Here is a 23,987-nt window from a genome sequence, read left to right on the forward strand (position 1 = left end):
GAGTGCGGGGCGGCGCGGGGAGGGCGGACGTGGCAAGCAGCGGAGGCGTCAAGGGTGGAAGGGGCTGCGACCCCGCCCTTACCTTCCTCCACTGGACCCCGAGGGAGCCCCGCCTCCGCTGGACCTGGAATCCCCCTCTCCCTTTTCTGGACCTCGAGAGACACTCCCCCACTCGCCGCCGCTGAATCTGGGAGCCTCTCCTGCCCCCTTCTGTTGGACTCCCTCCTGGAACCCATCTCTCCTACACAAGGGCCATATGCTCCTGTCCGCTGCCTGCCCTTCGTTGGGCATGTTTTCCGTGGGGGAGGAATTTGAGCTTGGTCTCCGAGTCCCTTTAGTAAAACTGGGGTCAGCCAGATTCTGCCTCTCCCGTCCTAGTTCTCCCCACCCTGGGGCTAGCTCCTTCCCTTCTGGGGTCTGCGGCCCTGAAACTTGGGTCTTTACCAGCCCAGGGATGGCAGAGTGCGGGATCCTGGTCATCACAGCGTTAAGGAAGGCATCTTAGGCCGGAAAGGAAGCAGGGCTGTAAACGCTCTTTGTCTTGGGTATAATAGGGGAGGGAGCCGCGCCTCACTCAGAACCCAGGCTGAATTCCCGCCCATCTCTTGGGTTTAAGAAGAGTGAGCAAGGAGATTGTAAAATTTGGGGGACAACCTGCTTGATTTTTTTGCTCTTAACCGCTGACAAAAACCAACAAAAGCTTTTGAACAATATTTGAAGTCCAATCAGGATTGTGAGTTTAAGTGATTTTTTTACCCTTTTTCTTAAAAAGAAAAAAGTTATTTTCTTCCTTGGCCAACTGGAGTGCTGATGTGCGGCATACGATGATATTACCCCAAAGTTGATACCTGTTGGGGAGCACAAAGACAGTGTGTGTTTTATGGAGGGCTGGACCCTCTCCAGCTGGGAGAACCACGGGTTTGCAGAAATCTTCATGGGAGGCTTCTGCTGGGCTGGGAGGATGGACCAAGCAAAGCTAGATGAAAGCAACTGCCAGTGAAGTTGTGGAGGAATATAGTGAGGGTCCAAGGTTATATCTCTCCGCAATGTCCTCCCCATCCACACCTCAACTCCCACCCCCGCTGCACCCCTGAGGGTTACACCTGTGAGTTGCTGTATTCGACACAAAATGCACCCAAACATTAGACAAATGAAAATAATAAGAGCTCAAATGGTATTCCTCCCATTTTACAGTTGGCTAAACTTAGGCTCAGAGAGGTTAAGGGAATTGCCCAAGTTCCACAGAAAGTGGCAGAGTTTGGATTCAGACTGAGCAGTCTGACTGTGTGCTGGGCTGAGGGTGCAGGCCGATGATGATGTCATCTCACTTAAGGGACCACTGAGTGCCTATTGGGAGAGAGCGTGTTGGAGCAGGGTGCTTTTGTCCTGAAGCTCCTACCTCCTCAGAAGATCATCCCTGCACCCCTCCCACCCCTGGAGATAAACTCTGTACCCAGGGTCTGGCTCTTGCAGGGTTGCACCAGAAGGAGCCTGCCTGGTCTGACCCTCTGATTTTAAAGATAGGGAAACTGAGGCACAGAGTGGTAAGTGGTTTGCCAGTGATCATAGCAGCTGGTTAGAACCAAGGGCTCCTTCCATCTCCCTGAACTGTTGGGAGTCAAGTCGTGTTTCTCATCGGTACTCTCCAAAATATTGGAGGTAGGTATCCTAGGGGTGTGTTGATCATCTGGTCCTGTCTCTTTCTTTACCCCCTCCTGGAATATATTGGCCCCTTCTTCCTGGTCATCACAGGCACAGCAGCACTTCCTGCTGGTGGGAGCTGCCACCATGCCCTGGTTGGACTTGAAATGCAGGCTGGGGTTCAAAGCTCATGTGAGGGCCACTCTGCATGCTGCTCTACAGGAAGGTCTTGGGACCAAGGAGGGAATTTATTTTCTATTTGATATGATCTTTGGTTTCTGATCATAAACGTGTCTCATAAAGGTGGCTGAGGTTTATGGCTTGCTGCCTCTTTAAAGAGTGTAAAAAAAAATTACCCTGAACTTTCTCTTCTACCCTTTTTCAGCATTTGTGCATCAGCTGAAACTTTAGACCCCAAAGGTGGCTAACCCAGCATTTCTCTAGGACTTGAGTGATAAGTGAATTCACCGAAAGATGCATATTTATTTCTTGCTGTAAATAGTAGTCAGGAAAATGTCCAAATTTTGCTTGTCAGCTTTTAACTCTTGCTTTTTGGTTCTAAATTTCTGAATCAGTTACATGGGCCAGAGTACCTGTCCTTCCTTAAAAAGTCTTGGTGAATCTGGGCATTAAGTAAATGTTTAAAAACAATTTAAAAAAAAACAATGACAAAACTAAGCCATACTTTGGAGAATGACTAATATTATCTTACTGTGCAAGGTACAGTGCTCTCCCCATCTCCAAGCTAAGTGGGGAATATGGGCCAGAATAAACTTCCTAAACTTTAATCTGAAGACTTCTTTATCAACTGCTTGGAAATCTTTTTTATACAGAAAACAGGCTAACATCTGAAGCTATTTTTAAGAGCCCATTATTAAAACCTCATGATTGGAAGGGTTAATTTTTTTAATTGAAGCAAGACAAGTCATCAGGTATCACCTGAAATGCTGTGTGCTGAGCCATTGCCTGAGGCAAAGCTAATTACTTAAACAGTTTGCTCAGGAGCATGTGACCCTCTTCATGGCATTGGTCCCCTGATGTGTTGCATGGCGGTTCACCCCAGAGAGTGACTGCTCCCCAAAGCAGCGCTTTCGCCGTCCCCTGGCTGGACCGCCGCCTAGAGACTCCTGGGCTCCCTGGCCAACATCTGCAGGTTAAACACCATCCAGTTGATTCTTTCCCTGGCACCAGGCTCCATGCCAAGAAAAGCGTCTTGGGCAGGCAGACACGGAGTGCTGAGACTGGGTGAGCCCACGCCTCTTATCTTCTCCCTCACCTCCTACCTCCTCCAGTCCGGGTGAGCTCATTTCATGCTGCCCTACTTTTCCAGTTTTTTTTCTTGCCAGCTTTCCCTGCTAACCCTTTTCACAGGTCAGCTCTTCATGCAGCTGCCTTTGTATTACCTTCACCAGGTCGTGCCTGCCCTTCTGCCCCACCTGCGGCTCTTTCCTCCCCCATCTGTGGAGCTCAGCCTGCTGCCCCGAGGCACCAGAGCCCACCATTCTGGCTGGATCAGCAAGGCCTCCTGGCTTGCTCATTTTGCAGTCTTGAGTTCCACCACAGACTATGAAAGTCTGTCCAGCCTGGCATCCTGGCTCCATGGGGCCCAGAATGTCTTCCTTGCCCCTTCCCCCAGCACTGTGCTAGAGACACATCAGTGTTAGAGGTTCCAGCTTTCCTGCCTCTGCTGTGAGCTGGGTGAGGACCAAGGAGGTTATCCGAGTGAGGCACCCACACCGGTCCTACGTGGGGAGCTCTCAGGGGTCCGCAGTGCCCTGGTTATTTCTGCGTTTCTATTGTTGTTGTTGTTAGGTGCCATCAAATTGGTTCCGACTCATAGTGACCCTACGGACCAGGGAATGAAACGTTGCCCGGTTGTGCGCCATACTCAATGTCACCGTGATGCTTGCACCCACTGTTGCAGTCACTGTGTCAATCCATCTTGAGGGTCTTCCTCTTTTTAACTGACTGTGTACTTTACCAAGCATGATGTCCTTCTCCAGGGACTGATCCCTCCTGGTGACAAGTCCAAAGTTTGTAAGACGTAGTCTCGCCATCCTTCTAAGAAGCATTCTGGTTGTACTTCTTCCAAGACAGATTTGTTTATTCTTCTGGCAGTCCATGGTATATTCAATATTCTTCGCCAACACCACAGTTCAAAGGTGTCAGTTCCTCTTTGGTCTTCCTTATTCATTGTCCAGCTTTTGCATGCATATGAGGCGATTGAAAACACCGTGGCTTGGATCAGGCGCACCTTAGCCCTCAAGGTGACATCTTTGCTTTTCAACACTTTGAAGAGATCTTTTGCAGCAGATTTGCCCAATGCAATGCACCTTTTGATTTCTTGACTGCTGCTTCCATGGGTGTTGATTGTGGATCCAAATAAGATGATATCCTTGACAACTTCAATCTTGTCAACGTTTATCATGATGTTGCTTATTGGCCCAGTTGTGAGGATTTTTGTTTTTTTTATGTTGAGGTGTAATCCATACAGAAGGCTGTGGTCTTTGATTTTCATCAGTAAGTCTTCAAGTCCTCTTCAGTTTCAGGAAGCAAGGTTGTGTCATCTGCATAACACAGATTATTAATGAGTCTTCTTCCAATTCTGATGCCCTGTTCTTCATGTAGTCCAGCTTCTCAGATTATTTGCTCAGCATACACGTTAAATAGGTATGGTGAAAGTATACAACCCTGACACACGCACAAAGGTGTGCATTTCTATTACCCTAGTGGAAATGGGTGTCTGTTCTCCACGATAGATGCTCATTTGTTGTCTCCTGGCCCAGCATTCCTCCATCTCAGGAGCTGAGGTGGTGTCTGTGGCTACTGAGCAATGTCATTGGACCACCAGTGTACCCAGGAAGCCACTGCATGCTTCTGGCCCGTGGACTCGAGCACTGTGCTCAGCGCTTGGCCTTGGCAAGCCTCACCGGCAGGGCTCCTCCTGAGCCATCAGGACTGGGTTTAGCTTGCCTTTGTTTCTTCAGTTCATCTCCCCACAGATGAATGTGCAGGCGCATGTGAGGGACCTGTCCAGCAGTGGCATCCCCACAGACTGGGAAGAAGGGGAGCTGTCGGAAAGATGGAACTCTGAGTTCTCTCTGGCTGAAGCATGTTCTTTCCATGGGATCCTTCCTGTGTGGCTTTCGTCTCCAGCTCCTGATTCCCCATGAAAGCCAGAGGTGATGCCACTTGAGGGTCCTCGGAGTGCTGAGGCTTGTGTGCACTGTGAGGGTCCCCAGTGAAGACCCTGTGCAGATTTGAGGCCGGCCACTGGTAGCGGGCGGGACGCATTGCTTCCTGCCCTGAGTGGCCACAGCTGATGTCTCTAGGGTGTTTCCTGGGAGGGGCTAGGTTGTGTGGGACCCACTGTCTTGCTGATGGCTCCTGTGAGAGAGGCTCTGTTATGACCCCATTCTACAGATGAGAAAACTGAGGTTTATAAGGTACCATTACTGCGCAGAGCCACCCGATGGTAAGGTGAGGTGAGGATTGAGCTCAGCAGCTGGCCCACCCACCAGGGAATGCTCCAGGGAGACGTGTGTAGACAAGGGTTCCATGGCTGTGTTGCCTGCAGCTGTGGGCACTCGTGCCCCTGGGGCTGAAGGTCAGGACAGAGGCTGCGCTGTTTCTCCCGGGGACAAGCAGAGCAGGTGAGCTGAGAGGCACCTGAGCTTTGAGGCTGGGGTTACAGGGCTGGGAGCTCTGGGCAGCCCTGATTCCCACTGACTTTGTGGCCTTGGACAGGTACTCAGGCCTGTTTGTGCCTCAGCCTCACTCTCTGTAAATGGGAGTGACCACAACACCTGCTCCAAGACATTTGTGAGGATTCAATGTGTTAAATCTGTGTGAAGATTCAGGGACATCCACCCCAGGGACACGCCCCACTCTCCCTGCTGCCGCACCCTAGGAATGCCCCGGCCGCTGCTGTTTGGATTGTAGGAGCCTCAGTGATGGTATTTACCTAACCCTGCTACAATGCACACCTCACTCAGGTCCAACTTTGGAAACGCAGGGTTGGGGGTTCTAGCCATAAACCCTGAGCCAGAATTGTGGTCCCAACCTGGGGAATGGGAGGAGCTCTGCAGAGGGAACCTGGCAGAGAGGCCTGTGGGAAGTTCTGGGTTGGGGGCACAGGGCAGGTGAGCGAGGGCTGGGTGCTGGCCAGGACTGTGCAGAGGGATGGGCACCAGGAAGCCCGAGGTACTCCTGTGAGCTGGGCATGTTATGTGCAATGTGGGTGTGTTTGTAGATTGCATTCTGATTCAGTCTCACCTCTGAGCAAGGATGATCTCACAGGAAGACAATCCCTAGGCGAGACACCTTGAAGCTGTCCGGCCATACTGGGCTCACAGGTGTCTGGGGTCGGCTTAGCCACATGGCCGCCTGCAGTGCTTTAGGAAGAGGGACTTTGTATTTGAGTGTGGGGTTCTGGGGGCACATTTGACTTTTGGCTCATGTAGGGATGCAGTCCTGGTGTCTCTGCCACCCTCAGGGCCTCACCCTCCGTCTGGGGCTGGGGGAGCACAAAAAAGGGGATCTCTGCCCACACAGGGTAGAATCTTCCAGACCTGTGTCTTTCCAACTCATCGCCGGTGGGCGAAGGTGGGCCAGGTGTTGCGTGGCAGAGCTGTGCCTCCATGGACTGGTTGGGCAAGTCCTAGGATGACCATTTAAGCAAATACATTGGGGTCAGCGAGGAGCTGATGAGTGTCAGTCAGCCTGCAGGAAGACAGAGGGTTTCAGCCCTCATCTTAACCTCTGACTCAGCTGACCAGTTTGGCCTCCAGGTAATGGAGGGAGGCTTCCTGAAAATGGCAGAACAGCAAACGCAAAGGGCCCTGGAGACCCAGGCCTAGGGAGAGCTGTCTTCAGCGCCACCTCTTTCTCTAGCTTAATCCTCATTGTTTTGGTGTCTGTGTCCACTGAAGTGAATTTAATTTGTATCCTGTCCCCAGGGGTCTGCAAAGACTGGGGGTCTTCAGTGCACTTCCTCTAAATACTTCAGCTTGCATGCTATTGACTAAACCAAATAAAGCAGACCAGTTGCTATCAAGTCTAGAGAGAGGAGAAGGTGAGAACAGCTGAAAGGAGGGCACATGAGTTTCCTACTGTTGCTGTAACAAATAATCACAAATTCGGTGGCTTAAAACAACACAGGTTTGTTATCTTGCAGTCCTATAGGCCAGAAGTCTGAAATGGGCAGAAGTCCAGGTGTGGCAGGGTTGGTTCCTTCTGGAGTCTCCAGGGGAGAATCTATTTCCTTGACTTTTCCAGCTTCTAGAGGTACCTGTATTCCTTGGCTCATGGCTCCCTCCTCCGTCTTCAAAGCCAGCAATGGCCAGTTGAGTCCTTCTCACATCGAATTACTCAGACTCTCCTCTTCTGCTTCCCACTTCCACATTTAAGGACTCTTGGGATTACGCTGGGACCTCCCAGATGATCCAGGATGATTTCTTTAAGGTCAGCTCATTAGCAACCTTAATTCCATCTGCTACCTTGATCCCCTATTACCATATAACGTAATGTATTCACAGGTCCCGGGAATTAGGACATGGGCGTCTTTGGGAAAGACCCCAGGGCCACAAGGTTAAAGTGGACACCTATCTGCCCACTGGTAATTCCCTCATAGCCTCTGTCCCTGCTTTGTCATGTCCCTCCATCCATCTTATTTTTTGATACGTTTTAAGGGAAATTGGAGATATCGGTGCACTTCAGACTGAGTACTTCAACGTGCATGTTATTGACTAAACCAAATAAACCAGACCAGTTGCCATCAAGTGGATTCCAACTTATGGCAACCTCATGTGTACAGAGTAGAACTGTACTGTGACCTTTCAGAAGCAGATCCCCAGGCCTTTTTTCCGAGGCACCTCTGGATGTGTTTGAACCGCTAACCTTTCAGTTAGTAGTTAAGGCTTAACTGTTTGCACCACCCAGGGACTCCTGTTATTGACTAGAGTCCAATACTTGTTTGTAGCTGTTTTTTCTGATGTAAAGTTTAGACAGTGAAATGTGTGAATTTTAGATGTGCGTCCACTCACATACCTGTTTAACTTTGGCCTCTGCCATGATGGCCAAGGTTTCCATCACACCTGGGAGCTGTAAAACATCTCCCCCTCCTCCCACTCCAGATTCCAGTCCAGTAGGCAGGGCTTTGAGCCAATTCAAACCAGTTCAGTCATGGCCGACAAAGCAAAACTGGAACAGACCCAAATTTTTAAAATTTCAGTGATCCAGAACAATAACTGGAATGGGAAAAATTACGGGTCAAAGCCCTGGAATGGGAGACTTGGAAGAGGCATTAGGAAGCCTGATGCATGAGGTTGGAATATTGGCAAGACTGTGGAGAACCACACACATTCAAAGAAGTGCAGTTGGCTGCCATCTTTGAGCGGGGCATTGCTGTTTCCTACTCTGCTCGAAATCCAACTGGCAAGGGATTTGGTTGCTATGCAACATGCACACTGCCCTTGTTTTCTAAGACAGAGATTAAGTTTCCAGCAGGGCTTCGACCTGTAATTTTTCCTGTTCTGGTCATCATTCTGGTTCACCCAAATTTTGAAAATCCAGGTGTGTTCCAGTGTCGCTTCCTTGGCCATGACTGAGCTGGGAAGAACCAGTTTGAAGCCCTGCCACTAGGTCTGTGCAGGGCCCAGGAATCTGTACTTCCAATCTGCCTAGATGCTTCTGCTCAGCACACAGCTGAGGGATGAGAGTCTACCAGTGCTTTGCTGTGGATTCTCACACTTGAGGAATGTCGGGGTCCCCTGGCAGGTGGGAGGGCATGTTAACACACAAGGGCTGGACCCCTCCCAGTATGTCTGTCTGATTCTGCTTCCCACTGGCCTGCTGAGAGTGTGAATTACTGTGCCTCATCTCTAAGAGGCGTCCTAGCTCTTGCTTGGACACCCCCAGCATCAGGACGACTCAATTCATCTTTAGGGACCTGAGTGGTCAGCGAGGGCACAAATCATGGTCCAGTCTAGATCACAGAGCCAGGCTGGCCCAGGGTGATGTATCAGCTGTGTGACCTTAGGCAGGTTCCTTGCCCTCTCTGGGCCTTGTGGACAGGAGGTAGCAACAGTAGCTGTCATGAAAAGTGCCCAGGCAAAGTTTGGTTTATGGTGGGCCCTGAACAAGTGGGCATCATTAGCCATGTGGGAGGGCACTTTCTCAGCTAGGATTGATAGTTCTCCCCAAGGGCTGTCCATCTACGACGGCCATCAGTGGGTCTCCTTCGGTTGTGCCCAAGACACACTAGGTGGGTTGGGTGTGTGGAAGTTCTGTGGGTACAGAGAAGCACCTGGCCTGGCTCTGTGAGACCTTTGTGAGAATGCAGAGCAGTAAATGAGCATCTGTTGCTTGGGGGTTCTGGCAGTCCCCCCATCCCTGGATTTGGATCTTCACTGGAATGGATCCATGGGGGTGTGTGCTTCCAGAGTGGCAGGTTGGCACACTCCTGGAGATAAAGTGGTGGAGGAAGGGTGTGCTACAAACAGCCCTCCTCAGCCAGAACGCCCTTGTTTGCTGAACACATGACTTCCGTGTTTCCATGGGCGTTTTCCCTCAGCTTGGGTTTGCCTCTGAGCTCCCACTAGTCAAGCCAGGGCAGAGCCCCATTTATTTATGTTTTAAACTTAATTTCTTGAGAACAGAACAAGCATTAACTAAGAGCTGACTATGTTCCAGACACTCAGTTTTTTCATTTAATTCTGACAGTAGCCAGTGTGGTAGGTGGTAGAAGGGACCTAGGAGGCTCAGAGACTCAGTAACTTGCTCAAAGTAATGCAGCTGTCTGGCCTCAAAGTTGGCTTGTTCCAGACCACCAGGTCCCCACCCTGAGCTGGGAGTGAATCCAGGCGGGTGCTAAGCCCGGGAGGTGGGAAAGCCAGAAGCCCTCTGGGCTGGAGGGATGGACTCACGCTCCTAGTCTTGTCAGTGTTTAAGGACCACTCTGGGGTGGGGTGCAGGGGACAGGTATCCTGCCACCAAGATGGCAAGACTCCTCCTTGGCTGAGCCAGCCAGGAGGGCTTGGGGGCCCCAGCGCATCACAGTGTTGTGGTCATGCTCTGAGTTCTTTTGGGAAGTCTCTTTGTGCGTCCCTTGTCTCACCCGTTCTTTGAGGTAACACCATGAGTTAGGTTGGGCAGGTGCCCCCGCCCTCCAGTTGAGGAAATGAGGTTGAAGAGGCTGCCAGGTAGTCCTCTCCTATCTGCCATTCAATTGTTCTCCAGGACAGATGTGCCTCCACTGCAGATGCCCGGGGACCACAGGCCACAGATGAATCTTTGCTCTTTTACTATATGACCCAGGATCCCTTCAAAGAGAACTCCTTCACTTTTTGATTTGTTATTTTACACATAAGAAACAGGGCAGCTTTCCTCTTCTCTTGGCGAGGGTGTATGTCCCTGTTGAGAAAAGTGGCCCTAGGTGAGTCCTGGCCACCCACAGAGCTAGAGGGAGTGGTGCTGGGGGAAGCCAGGGGTCCAGTCTTCCAGCTCTGGCCTCAACCTGGTGTTAATAGGCCTAGAGAGACTGTCCATCCTCACCACCTGTGACTACTTCTGGTCACTCTGCTGTTTCCTGGAAAGAATTTGTAAAATAAGTTTGCATGATCCTATCTGAGCCCATGCATGACAGAGTTACACTGACGATCTGTGGTTGTACCTGCAACGTCCTGGGTGAAATGATTATGGAGTAGACCCTGGGGTCTCACAGAGCCGGGTGGGTCCCAGCTCCACCATTTACTATGGTGGATTTCTCAATCTGCCTGAGCCTCAGTTTCTAATCTGTAAAGAGAGAATAATGATTCATGGCCCTGACCCCATGAGGCTATTGTAAGGACTAAGCGTCACTAACACGCGTGGGCTCAGGGCAGCCTGGCTTACAGGCTCAGCGCACATGGTAGTTTTGTGGCTGCTGTGGAGAGAACTCTGTGCTCAGTCTCTGTCGGCCCCTGGACCTCACAGAGCCTTAGTTTACTCATCAGAACCCAATGACGCCCAAGTCTTTGCAACTTAAAATACAATTTGATTCATGAACACATAATTTAAAAAAAAATTATTTGTTGTTATTGTTGGGAATATACACAGCAGAACATAAACCAATTCAACAATTTCTACACGTACAGTTCAGTGACATTGATTACATTCTACAACTTAATGAACAGCAATTAAAAAAAATTTTATTGTGGTAAAAATAAATAACAAAGTTTGCCGTTACAACCATTTTTAAGTGTATAATTCAGTGACATTAATTACATCCATCATTGTTAAAAATGGCGTGGTGGCAGACCTCCTTGTCTAATTTCAGGGGGAGGAGAGACAGCTGAACACTAGGCATGTTATGTGCGTACCGTGGCTTCCTGGTGGAGTGGAGTGCCTCCGGACACTTATCAGCAGAGCTAAAGAGCTTTGTAACACTTGCCCAGAGCAGGACAGAGGCCAGGCCTGAGCAGGGCGTAGTAGCAGAGGCCTGCCTGTGGGCATGGCCAGAAAAGAAGCTGCCCTGATCATAGAACTGTTTCCCGAGTTGTTCCTGTTACTTCCAAATTGATCCTGATCCTGAATTGTAAGCTAATAAACCCCATAATTGTGAGTATAGTCTGTGAGTTCTGTGGGGCAATTACAATGAATTCTGGAACCCAGCAGAGAATAGGGAGTGCCCTGGGAGGAATGGCTGGTATCAGAATTTTTAAAAAGGTTGGAGAGTGGAGGTATGTCAGACCTTCACCTCATAGGAATCAGGTTGGGGCTGATGCAGATCTTGATTCTCCTCTCTCCCCTTGCAGTTAGACAAGGTCTGATGTCATGCCATTTTTACAATCATGTAATGTAATCGTCACCGCTATCTACTTCCAAAACTCTTTCATCACCCCTAACAGAAACAGTACTGTTAGCAGTGACTCCCCCTCATCTACCCTCAGACCCTGACAACCTCTAATTTACTTTCTGTCTCTATGCATTTGTCTATTCTAGATATTTCATATACGTGGGATCATAAAATATTTGTCCTTTTGTGTCTGATCTATTTCACACAGCATAATGTTTTAAAGGTTCATCCATGTTGCAGCACATATCAGAACTTCATTTCTCTTTATGGCTAAATAATATCCCTCTGTGTGTATATACCACATTTTCTTTGTCCATTCATCTGTTGATGGACACTGGGTTTCCACCTTTCGGCTATTGTGAATAGTGTTGCAATAATCATTGGTGTACAAGTATCTGTTTGCATCCCTGTCTTCCCTTCTGGGTATATACCTAGGAGTGGAATTGCTGGGTCCTGTGGTAGTTCTGGAGCCCTGGTGGCGCTTTGGTTAAGAGCTTGGCTGCTAACCAAAAGGTCAGTAGTTCGAATCCACCAACTACTCCTTGGAAACCCTATCGGGCAGTTCTACTCTGTCCTATAGGGTTGCTATGAGTTGGAATCGACTCGACGATAACGGGTTTTTTGGTTTTTATGGTAGTTCTGTTTGACTTTTTGAGGAACCACCACACTGTTTTCTATAGAAGCTGTACCATTTTATATTCCCACCAGCAAAGTACAAGGGTGTGAACACTTAATTTTGGCACAACTATTTTGTTAATAGATTGACATTTAAGCCAGGAATGCCAGCATTAAAATTATTCCAACTGGAACATTGCCATTTCCCTTTAGGACCATCCCTGGCCTTGGGCTCCCCAAACACTGGAGATGGATATGGTACCAAGGTGAAAAATACATATGTATAAGATCTGCATGGACAAATTCCAAAAAAAGTTGTTAAATGATATAAAATGCCTGGTGTGTGGGGTGGGGGGGCGGGTGGCACTCGAGAACTGGTTGACCACCAGCAGCCAAGGTTCCCATCTCTCCCCTTCTTGACTATCAGAATGACTCTTAGTACTGGTCTGTCCCTCAAAGGACCTTCGTTCTGGCCTGATCTCTTCCCCCTTCTCTTTGCCTCAATCCAGTCACAGCCACCAACATTTACTGAGTACATGGGCCAGGAACAACTCAGGCCCTGGGGACACCAGGGCCTCCACAGTACTGCTGGCTGCTCACCTTGTTATAAACTCCACTAACTTGGAGTAGATTGTTTTCCATTGTTTTAATGGGTCAGCCCAGCACAGACTTCCTTTATCTTTGGCAATCTTCCTATTCTTAATGGCATGCTGGGAATATTTGCAGAGTCAGCAGGTTCACTTTAGCAGCAGATTTCAGGGTTTATTTTTATTTATACCCTCCTCGTTCCAGAAAGGACTTCAGGCAGCTGAAATTAAGATCCTAACTCAGTTCTGAGTGCATGTTTAATTCAAGGAAGGGTCTAGAAGATGTTGGCTTTTCTGCTCCCACCCAGCTTGGCATCTGGGGTAGCTTGGGTAGCTGCCCGGAGCACAGATTCTCGGATCTCCTGCCCTAGCTTTACTTAAGCTCTGAGACTTTGGGGCAAACAAGTTCACCCTTTGGGCCCCATTTCCTCATCTGTGGAATAGGGTACCACTCTTCCTCCCTCTGGGTTGTTACAAGGTTGCGTGAGTGAACACTTGTGAAGTGCTAGCCCATGTCTGTACTTGTACCCTGGATGAGCTTCTCTGATGAGTGCTAACAGGCTGGGGGAAATCCCAAATTGAGAGCTTGGCAGTCACACACAGGCTTGTCCTGCTCAGTAGTGGGGACACTGGAGCAATTTGTCCTCCCCCGAGCCTCAGGTTTCTCATCTGACTTTGCTGTGGTTTGGGGACTTTCCTACAGATGTGGCCTTGGAAACTGCCTCTCTGCTCTCTCCTCACCTTCTCACACTTCCTCACTCTTGCCTCCAACGACTATCCTGGGAAAGCCCCCTCAGGGCCTTCACCTGATGGCCTGTTGGCTGCTCTCTGGTCTGACCTCCCCACTGAGCGGCCACTGCAGTTGTGACTGATGTGGGGTACTGGGGGCTGCCTTTGCCAGCAGACCATCAGCTCCTATGGGCAGGGACTGTATCTGCTATCCTGGCTACCATGCCAGGTAAGTGTCCGTCCAAGTGCTGGCCGGCCCCTAAGTGCTCCGGTATTCTGATGGAGACTGGGGGTGCTGCTGTATGTTCCTAAGGGGGGCAGCCGGGTGGGCGACTCTGTCTGTTGGGGGTCTTGGGGAGGCTGAGCGCACACCCTGACTGCTTCCCTCCTCTTCCTTTTGCAGAGCCCATGACAATGGTGGTGCTACCGGCCAGCTCAGAAGCCCAGGTACTGTTACAGTAATTTTTAAAATTACCTGATGCGTGTTGGAGATTACACGTATTGTACAATGCGACTATAAAGCATGTAAAGAATGTCACTGTTTCAGGAAGGGAACAGGTGGGACAGGGCTGAGCACACAGAGCATAGGGTAAGACGCACCCACAAGTGGTGAGGACCCTGAGCCTCTATGGGAGCCATTCCCACCCTGGCCTGGGGGCAGCAGGAAGCAATGATACACTTAATATTCTAAAATAATATGAATAGAAATGTGTATCAGTAATTCAATACGTAGTATCAGTTAATTCAACAATCTTTATTAAGGCCTCTACTATGTTGAGTTCGGAGCTATGTTTGGGAATGCAGTGATGACTGGCATAACCCCTGCCCTCAAGGAGTTCTGGGGACAAATGAAATCCTAATCTTTTTTTTTTTTTTTCACTTTAATAGTAATATAGCCACTCCAGCTTTCTGATGAGTTTGTTTACATGGTACATCTTTTTCTTAGGATTTGTGTTTACATGGATATCTTTTTCTGATGATTCATGTTCACATGAGACATCTTTTTCCATTCTTTTACTCTTTTTGTGTGTGTCTGGATCCTGGGCTGTGAGGCCACCTGGACCTGTGTGCAAGGTCTCAGGACAGAAGCTCAGTCACACCCCTGTCACGAAGGCTTTTAAAAGAGACCTGCCATTTCGGTTTTTAAATACTTACAAAGAACCTTGAGCTGGGGGGTCCAACTGGGACTCTCTCAGGGGCCTGTGAATTAACATGATACACCGGTCCCTGGGAAACACAGCCAGAGCTGCTTATCACGTTAATCTAGCTTCTCTATGCTGGATTTCATGAAATGCCATAGTTTCAGTGCAAGATCTGTCCCTTTCAGTTGCAGGGGCAGGTCTCTGGGCTGGCAGGAACTCAGACTTCTCAGATTCCCACATCTGCGTCCCCTAGCCCAGGGGTCCTGGCAGGCCCAGCTGTGGGCGAGGCGGGGCTGGCAGGTGCCTAGACTCTGGCCAGCTGCCCAGATTTGTCCTTGTGGGAAGCAGCAGTCTCTCTGCCTTCCAGGGAGAGTTTCCAGGGAAGGCAGGGGAACCAGCAGCATCAGATAAGAGGCTGGGATTGGATTAACCCTTTGGTTACCGCGCAGCACTGTTTAAGGCCAGTGGTACTGGGAGAGGCAGTCAGGTTCCTGGAGGCCCTTCGTATTCCACCCTTGATCTCCACTGCCGTAGGGTAGTGTGGTCTCCATGGGAGTGAGGGGGTCAGAGCCACTGGACTATGTGATGGTCCCACCACCCACCTCTGGGCCAAGAATTATGGGAACTTGTGTGAACTGTGGCTCTTGCCAACCCTAACCCACAAAATGAACAGCCCCCTCCTCACAGGCCGAGCCCATCTTTATATGGGGTGGGGGTGGGTGGGTTGGGGGTTCTCACCAGGGGGCTGCTGCCTAGGTGTTCCACTCTGGCCCGGTAGGGCCCTGCCGTCATCCCCCGAGTGTGACCTGTCCTGTCGAGGTGACTGGTCATCAGATGTAGAGCAGCCACACCCTCTGACCCAGGCTGCCTGGCCCTGCTCTTGATTCCTGGGTGTGACTCGGAGCTGGGTGGTGACCTGCTGAGATAAGCGCACTCGAGGAAGGCTGGGCCTCTGTTGACTGTAGGCTGGGACTTTGCTCCCATCAGAGGCTCACTCTTCCACCTGCTCCCAGGGCCTCCTGGGTTTTTTCTAAAATGTTTCCCCAGGAGGCAGGACAGAGGAGGCCCATGTCCTCGAGCTCTTGTCCCTCCCTGACTCAGGCTTTCAACATCTGTTCTGCCCTGCACGGGGAGGCTCAGGTTCCCTTAGCCCCAGGGTTGGGTACACAGGACACCAGGCTCCTGATGCCTCCCAGAGGGCTTAGTCAGGGGCCCCTGAAGGGGAGTGAGAGCTGCCTGAATGGCAGCAACAAAGAAATCTACGCAGCGTGAAGCCTTGATTCTGGCTTCCTGCATTCCTTGTAGTGGGTGTGAATCTGGTCCATGCTGGCTGTTCTGTTCTACGGTGGCGGCGCAGTGTCCCCTTGTCAGGACACAGCAGCTGTGTATCCACTCACCCACTCACCGTGGAAGTACATTTGGGCTGTGTTCAGGGTTGACTTCATGGGCATTCAAGGCCGAGTCTTGTGTGGTCATGTGTTTACGTTTCTCTCAGTTAAATGCCAGGAGTGGGATCAGTAGGTCACATGGTAGATGATGTTTGGAAAGTGGCTGAGCCATCTGGGGCACAGCCTTTTAGCTGTGCTGGGTTCTTTGCTGTCCCACGTGCCACAGTCCAGTCCCTTGAGCGTACAGTTGGCTGTTTCTATTTCACTGTTGCCAGCTGTGCTGTGCCTCTCTCGTGGTTCTCATGTGGTGATGTGCAGAAGGGTCTCCTCTCCCAGCCTGTGATTCAGGACAGGGCCCCGCTGTCCCTCTGCTGTGACTCTCCCATCCTGTGGGTCCCTAGTCCACCTAGGCATTCAGCTCTGCCCTGTGGGTGCCTTGCTTGCCCGCTGACCTCCTGCTCTGTGGGTCCCCTGTCCACACTTGCTGGCCAGCTAGGTGCCCTGCCCTGCTGTGTGGGTGCCCTGCCCCAGCCCCGCCTTGTAGATACCCCGGCCCCTGCCCTGCCCTGCCCTTGTGGGTGCGTGGCCCTCCCGTTGACTGCCTGCTCGCCCCGTAGATGGTGCAATCGTTGGGCTTCGCTATCTACCGTGCGCTGGACTGGGGCCTGGACGAGAGCGAGGAGCGTGAGCTCAGCCCGCAGCTGGAGCGGCTCATCGACCTCATGGCTAACAGCGACAGCGACGATGGTGGCTGTGGGGCCGACGAGGGCTACGGGGGCCCAGAGGAGGAGGAGGAGACCGAGGGTGGCCCGCGTACCGTGCGCACCTTTGCCCAGGCCATGCGGCTGTGCGCTGTGCGCCTGACTGAGCCTCGCTGTGCGCAGGCGCACTACCAGGCCGTGTGCCGCGCGCTCTTCGTGGAGACACTGGAGCTGCGTGCCTTCCTCGCCCGCGTGCGCGAAGCCAAGGAGGTGAGGCCTCAGGGCAGGCAGGGCATGGGTGTCTGCCCCACACCTCCTCCCTGCCCTTCCGTCTGTCCGGCAAGGAGTCGGAGGCCTCCGCGGGAACGCTCACCGTCACTTACAGAGGGGTAGCCACAGCTCACCGTCTGCACCCCGTGCCGGACAGTCCTAGAGCTTTATGCATTTTAACTTACTCACCCACACAACAGCCCTCCCCGCCGTGCACGGGTGAGAACGATCTGGAGGAGGCAGGGAAGCTGCTAGCTTTCTTGAGCTTGGGTGGCAGAAAGTATTTTTGAAACTACCAGATGCTGGTCCCTGATTCCAACCTGACCCTTTAAGGGTTCCTGGCCAGCTTCCCTGACCCTGTGGGGCCTGAGGATGCCCTGGGGATGGCTCTGTCCAACTGGTGGGGCCTGGGACCCAGGCAGAAGTCAGTCAGAAACTTGCTTGGGTCACTTAACACCTATTAACAATGTGATCTATGCCCCCAGGTTAGGTGCTCCTTCTGGGTCTCTCAGGCCTGTCCCCACCCTCCTTGGTATGTCAGAGGTGCTATTCGAGTCTTCCTTGATTAGCTGATTGTTTTAATGCTTTTGTCTTTCTCACTTGAAGTTAGTCTGTGTCCTTTTGCTAAGATCAATTCCTCACCCAGACAATGGCAGCTCTTTCTTTAGCAAGAGCAAACATCTCTAGACCTCAGGAAATGGCCCTTGGAGGAGTCTGCAGAACTGGTGGTGGGAGCGCTAGCGTGGGCTGGCATTTTGGGCAGACACAGCCTCCTGAGGGCCAGTGTGGGCTCTGCAGGGGGATGAGAGAGCTGCCTCCACACCTTCTGCCCGGAGGGACCATCAGGCCACACACCCCGCTCAGAGAATTGGCAGTGTTTTGTAGAATGTCCCAAAGCAGATTGGCAAATGGCTTGGGGCTGGAGCCAGGGTAACCGATTCTGTCTTGGTTGGGAGTTGGCAGGGGGGTGCTGTGTGCTAAAGGGTAGGTGCTTCTCCAGGGTGGGGGGAGTTGGTGAGTACAGAGGCCCCCACTGCCACAGAGATCCCAGGCAACCATGGAGCAAGTCCAGCAGCTTCTACCCAGATTCTCAGCATAGGACATTACCTAACAATCCCTAACACCCTACTTGGGCCTTGACACCAGTGGCAACATTTTTCCTAATTCACCAAATACAGACCTGTGACTGATTCCCAGGACTGGCTGAGTGACTCACTCGCCCTCTCATCTGCCCACCCATTCACCCTTCCACCCTTCTACCCTTCCACCCATCCATCCATTCATCTACTTGCTCACCCAACCAACCCATCCATTCTCCATTCGCCCATCACTCATCTATTCACTTATTTATTCATTTATTTCAACTCGTATGTGCCACACTGTTCTAGCTGCCAGGAATCGGAAGATGAGAAAAAAGAAAATCAGAATATATGATTCCTGGCCTCATGGAGCCCATGGTCTAGTGGGGGCAACAGCTGTTAGAAAAGAAGCTGATCAGCATAGTATCTCAGCTGGGCTCCTGGGCGAGGAGGGACGGTGAACATGTGGCTAACCAGGTGGCTCAAAAGGGCAGGCCCTGTGGGAGGAGTCTGGGGGCTCTTCACAAATGAGCTGAGGGCCTGTGTTTGCACCTGAGGTTGGGGTGGGTGGCCTCCTCAGTGGGATGTGAGTATTAAGTGGGAGCAAGGTGCCTTCTGCAGACTGGGAGAGCCGTGGATGTTCGTTGTCATCCTGCCTGCCCCAGCAGAAGGCGCCAGAGAAAGTTACATAATCCGGGCCAATAGGTTTGGCAGTAGCCATGCAGTAGGGACCCACAGCTCATATCTGCTATCCCCCACTGTCTACTGGACTCATGAGGCCTGGCCTGTGGTTGCAGATGCTCCAGAAGTTTCGGGAAGATGAGTCCCAGGCAGAGAAGCCCCTGGCAGAACTCAACGACCTGGGGCACACGGACTGGGTAAGAATGACCGCCTCCTGCCTAGACACAGGCCAATCCCAGCTCTCCCCTAGTCCTGTGCTTGGGAAGTTGAGTGCGAGCCCTGACTGAGCCCTCAGTTGTCCTCCTCTGTGCACAGGCCAGACTCTGGGTGCAGCTCATGCGGGAGCTTCGCCGCGGGGTGAAACTCAAAAAGGTACAGGAACGGGACTTCAACCCACTGCCAACAGAGTTCCAGCTCACGCCCTTCGAGATGCTCATGCAGGACATCCGTGCCCGCAACTACCAGCTGCGGAAGGTCATGGTGCGTGGGGCGGGGTCAGGGTGAGGTCAGGGGTGGAGCCATGGCTGAAAGTCTGTGTGCCCTCCACCCCTTCCTCCGTTTACCCTCCATCCCCCACTCCCAGCAGTAGCTCTGGAGACCCTCTTCTGTGCTGGAGACCAAGACAGGCCCTGGGCTATAGAGTATGAATGAGGCAGATGAGGCTCCTGCCTCTGGGCTCTCACTCATGTCCAGGACACTAAACAGTGTGACAAGGGCAGGAGAAGATGTGCAAGGTCTGGAGGGTGGGCATGCAGTGAGGCGCAGGAGTTTCTCTCTAGTATGTGCAATTCTTGCCGCAAACAAGCTCATTTCATTCTTGCCACATCCCACAAGTGGGCGTTCTTGACCCACGTCCAGATGAAGACCCCAGGGCGCAGGAGGGTCAGGCAGCCTAGCCAGTGGCAGTGCCGACCCTGAACATAGCCACTGCTGTGGAGTGTGTATGCATCAAGCCGTGCACCCATCCAAGGAGGCAGCGGGGTCCTGGGTGGAGGCCATAAGAAGGAGGCTGGGTGGGGGCCAGGCTGAGGCCGGGAGCTGCATGACCCCGAAGATGCACCTTCGGATAACAGGGCCAGTCCTCAGCCTCGGCTGCCTCCCGGTCTCCCCACAGGTTGACGGGGACATCCCTCCCAGGGTAAAGAAGGACGCCCATGAGATCATCCTGGACTTCATCCGCTCGAGGCCACCGCTGAAGCAGGTACCGACGGCCTCCCTCCCCTACTTCCTGACCCGCTACAGCACCCTACGCGGTGTCTTAGTGCCATCTGGACCCCACTAGTGAAGGAGCCCGGCCCCCTCTTGCCCGTAGGCATGGAGCATCAGACACCTGCCACAGTCCTGAGACTTCTTCCTCTGGGGAGGGACCAGTGGTCACTGCCTTGGCTGTCCCCACCCACATGGAACCCCTCCTGCTCAGTCAAGCTGTGCCTGCTCCTGATGGGTCCCCCAGGGTTCCTCAACTTGGCTGGCTTCTTCTGGCAACCTCCTCCCCACTCCACATCGAGTCACAGCCTCCTACCCCCATGCACGGCTACATTTCTTGCAGGTCTCAGAGAGGAGGCTGCGCCCGTTACCACAGAAACAGAGGACCCTGCATGAGAAGATCCTGGAAGAGATCAAGCAGGAGCGGAAGCTCCGGCCAGTGACAAGCTCACCCTGGGATGTCCGTGGTGAGGGCCTTCGCCCTTCCATGCATGTGCACTCTCCCCCGTCCAAACTTACTGTCCCCCCACCCCACCTCCATGCTCACTGTCCCTCCTTCCATGTTCACTCCCCCCAACTCCTCCAGGCTCATTGTCCCCCTCCACACTCGCTGCCCTCCCACATTCACTGCCCCCCTCTCCAGGCTCACTGTCCTCCCACCCCTCAAGGCTCACTGTCCCTCCCACCCCTCAAGGCTCACTGTCCCTCCCACCCCTCAAGACTCACTGTCCCTCCCACCCCTCAAGGCTCACTGTCCTCCCACCCCTCAAGGCTCACAGTCCCCTCTTCCCCTCCAGGGTTTGGCTCTCTGCCCTGCATCCTCAACGTCTGCTCTGGAGATGTTAAGTCCACTTCCTGCGTCAACCTGTCCGTCTCAGATGCCAGGAGCAGCACCCAGCGCTCGCGACCCCGGGTCCTGCTTAAGGCACCCACCTTGGCTGAGATGGAGGAGATGACCACGTCAGAGGTCAGAGCGCACTGAGAGGAGGTGGGATGGGGTGGAAGACAGCTGAGGCTGAGCAAAGCTTGGGGCAGGGAGCCCCCTCCTCCCCCAACAGGAGAAGGCTCGTGTGGAGGTGATGCAAGTGAGCTGTCTCTGGGGCCGAGAACCTGGCAGCTCTGGTCAGTCTGAGGAGCCACGCACCCCAGCCCAGTCCCAGAGTGGTCCTCTGTGCCGCCCCCCGCTTTCTGAGACCAGGGTGACAGCCTTGGCTGGTGGCCATCCCAGCAGGCTCAGCCTCCATCTGATACCTGGTCTGTCGTCTCCACATTTTCCTTAAGGCCTCGGGGAAGGGTCTGTTTCTCGAGGTGTCTGCCCATTGCCTGGGTCTCTGAGGGTCCTTGTGGGTCCCCTGGGTCCCGGGACCTGGGTCTGGGGAGGGGCCAGGTGCTGGGGACGGAGCGGTCAGGGCTGCATCTTTGCAGGAGGAGGAGTCCCCATGCGGGGAGATGACACTGAAGCGGGACCGCTCCTTCTCGGAGCAGGACCTGGCCCAGCTCCGGAGCGAGATGGCCTCAGGCTTGCCGACCTCTGAGTCCTCAGCAGGGAGGGAGCTGCCGGCCAGGCCTCGTGCAGGTAGTGTGCATGCCTGGAGGCCCAGCACCCAGGACCATGGCAAGTGCTACGCCCACCCCAGCCCCTTCCTCAACCCTGCCCACTCGCCTATCCACCTGAGCTGGCAACACTGGGGTCTCAGTCCACACCCCCTTAAAGCCTCAGGCAGCATCCATCCCCCTCCTTTTTTACTTGAAATTTTTTGTATTAAATAATCCATATTCATTATAAGACATCTTGTAAATAAAATTTAAGACAAAAAATAAATTCCCATATTATCTAGAGATAATTGTTATTAATGTGCTGGGAGATAGATACAGACATACATATAGATAGATAGACAGATTTTACCAGTTGCTACTAAGTCTGTCTGGACTCATGGATACCTCAGGTGTGTCAGAGTACAGCTGTGCTCTACAGGGTTTTCAGTGGATGATTTTTCAGAAGTAGATTGCCAGGCCTTTCTTCTGAGGTGCCTCTGGGTAGACTCGAATTTCCAGCCTTTTGGTTAGCAGCCAAGCATGTTAACTGTTTGTACCTCAGTTATCTATGTGTCTAGCTCTATAGACAGACAGACAGATACAGATAGATTAGATAGACAGAGACAACTATGTCAGTAGGTAGATAGCTAGACCAACAGGCGGATGTAGACAAACTCTTCTAGTCCTTCCTGTGTGTGGAGTGCGATTGCCCATAACAAACCGGGTAGGCGTACACAGCACATCTACGTCCTGACGGGCCTCCATGCTCTTTTCCAGGTTCCTTCCCTGTGAGCTCTCAGGCCTGGCTGGATGCTGGCCCACCCCAACTCAGCAGCCTGGGTGCAGTTGAGGAGAGGCCTGAGGCCGCTGTGGCCCTGGACAGCCAGGCCAAGCACCTGTGGCTGGTGAGTGAGGGATGCAACTCAAGGGCCTAGCTGAGTTGTCCAGACCAGGGCTCTCTCTGTGCCAGCCTAGGGGGCTCGGGGCAGGGGCTCCCTTGAGCCCCAGGATGAGACAACCGGTGGTGTTCAGGAATGACGGTGGCTTTCAGTGGTGTGCGGCTGATGTGCTTTGTGTAGAGCAGCTGGTGAGCTGCCATCTTGGGAAGGTTGGCTTCCGCTGCTACCTGCTGGGAAGTTTTGGCACTGCGGCCTGAGCCAGAGGAGGCCCTTGCTAAGGGACAGCCAGTGTCTGAACCCCTGCGGAGTCCCCGGAACCCCTGTAGGGGCTAAGACAGATGACAAACGCGATGCCTGTGCCTTTTAGCAGGTTGAGAGACCTTGACCCCTGGTCCTGACTGCCATCATGTTGCTTAACCTCTCTGCGCCTGGCTTCCTCAGCTGTGAATTTTGTCTGCTCTGTAATTGTGAGGGTCTAACACTTGTGATGTTTTGAGGCCCTCCCCCCACTGCTTGGACTTGAGCCTCGCCAAATAATTTTCTTAGCGACTCTATAGGACAGAGTAGAACTGCCCCATAGGATTTCCAAAGAGCAGCTGGTGACTTCGAATTGCCAACCTTTTGGTTAGCAGCCTGAGCTCTTAACTGTACCACCAGGGCCCCCTTAAATGGAATAGTGGGGGTCAAGGCACTTGGTGAACCTCAGGGCATCCACAGGGGTGTAGGGGTGGTTAGAGGTGTCATCATCGTATCATCATTTTCTTGGGGTCTTATCCAGAGGCTCAAATGAGAACAGATGTAAAAAATACTTTATAAATGTAAGGTAGTGTTAAGCTTGACTCTTTGAGTCCTGTGTTAGTTAACGGTGGCTACATAACAAATTACCCCAAACCTAGCAGCTTCAGACAACAGACACACCCCACACAGTTTCTGTGGGTCAGGAGTGGCTCAGCTAAGTGGTTCTGGCATAGTCTCTAAATAAATCATTTCTTTTATAAGAATTAGCACAAAGCTGGTTATTGTGAGGCAGAGGTTAAAGATGTCCTAAATGACCAGCTTCTCCCAATTGCTGTACCACTCCATCATCTCTAACACCAGCCATTCCTCTTCACCTCAGTACTGTTCTTCTCATCTTTGGGTTTAGTAATTCGCTACAACGTCTCATAGAACTCATGAACTGTACTTATGATTATGGGGTTTATTAGGGAAGTAACAGGTTGCAACTAAGGATTGGGATCAACTTGGAAGTAACAGAAACAACTCAGGATACAGTTCTTTAATCAGGACAGCTGCTTCTCAGCCTCCTGCTGCCAGACTCTGGTTGGGCCTTGCTGTCACTTTGCTCTGTGGGCCGGGAAGCCCACTGTAGCCATCTCACGCCAGTCACCTGGTTCTCGCTGCTCATGCTGCTGCTGCTCTTTGCAGTGCCGTACCTTGTGGTCTCTCGAGGTCTTTGGTGCTACAACCCCTTCTTCTTTCTCTTTTCGTGTCTCCCTTTCAAACCTCTGTCAGGGAAGCTGGTTATATAGCAAGCTCCTGATCAATTTCAAGGTGCCCCACCCCCAGCAAGACCAAGAACTAACCAATCTCTTACAAGAGTTCCATGTACTTTATTTGCTTAGTTCTCCCCCCAACCCCCAACAAGGGTCTCATGCACCTTATTTGCAGTAGCAGGTTG

At 52.1% G+C, this 23,987-nt stretch overlaps 1 protein-coding gene across 1 annotated transcript in view; it reads left to right on the top strand.

The window, feature by feature from the left end:
* SPIRE2 (spire type actin nucleation factor 2) overlaps positions 1–23,987 on the top strand; it is a 42,973-nt gene that overhangs the window by 267 nt on the left and 18,719 nt on the right. Inside the window, exons 2-11 of the mRNA XM_023732520.1 lie at positions 2,934–2,938; positions 13,811–13,854; positions 16,555–16,908; positions 18,785–18,865; positions 18,984–19,148; positions 19,783–19,869; positions 20,218–20,341; positions 20,672–20,841; positions 21,300–21,533; positions 22,232–22,315. Coding sequence (XP_023588288.1) covers positions 2,934–2,938; positions 13,811–13,854; positions 16,555–16,908; positions 18,785–18,865; positions 18,984–19,148; positions 19,783–19,869; positions 20,218–20,341; positions 20,672–20,841; positions 21,300–21,533; positions 22,232–22,315 — 1,348 coding nt within the window. The remainder of the gene's footprint in view (positions 1–2,933; positions 2,939–13,810; positions 13,855–16,554; positions 16,909–18,784; positions 18,866–18,983; positions 19,149–19,782; positions 19,870–20,217; positions 20,342–20,671; positions 20,842–21,299; positions 21,534–22,231; positions 22,316–23,987) is intronic.

Source organism: Trichechus manatus, unplaced genomic scaffold (assembly GCF_000243295.1).
Source record: "Trichechus manatus latirostris isolate Lorelei unplaced genomic scaffold, TriManLat1.0 scaffold00053, whole genome shotgun sequence".
NCBI classification, from domain to species: Eukaryota; Metazoa; Chordata; class Mammalia; order Sirenia; family Trichechidae; genus Trichechus; species Trichechus manatus.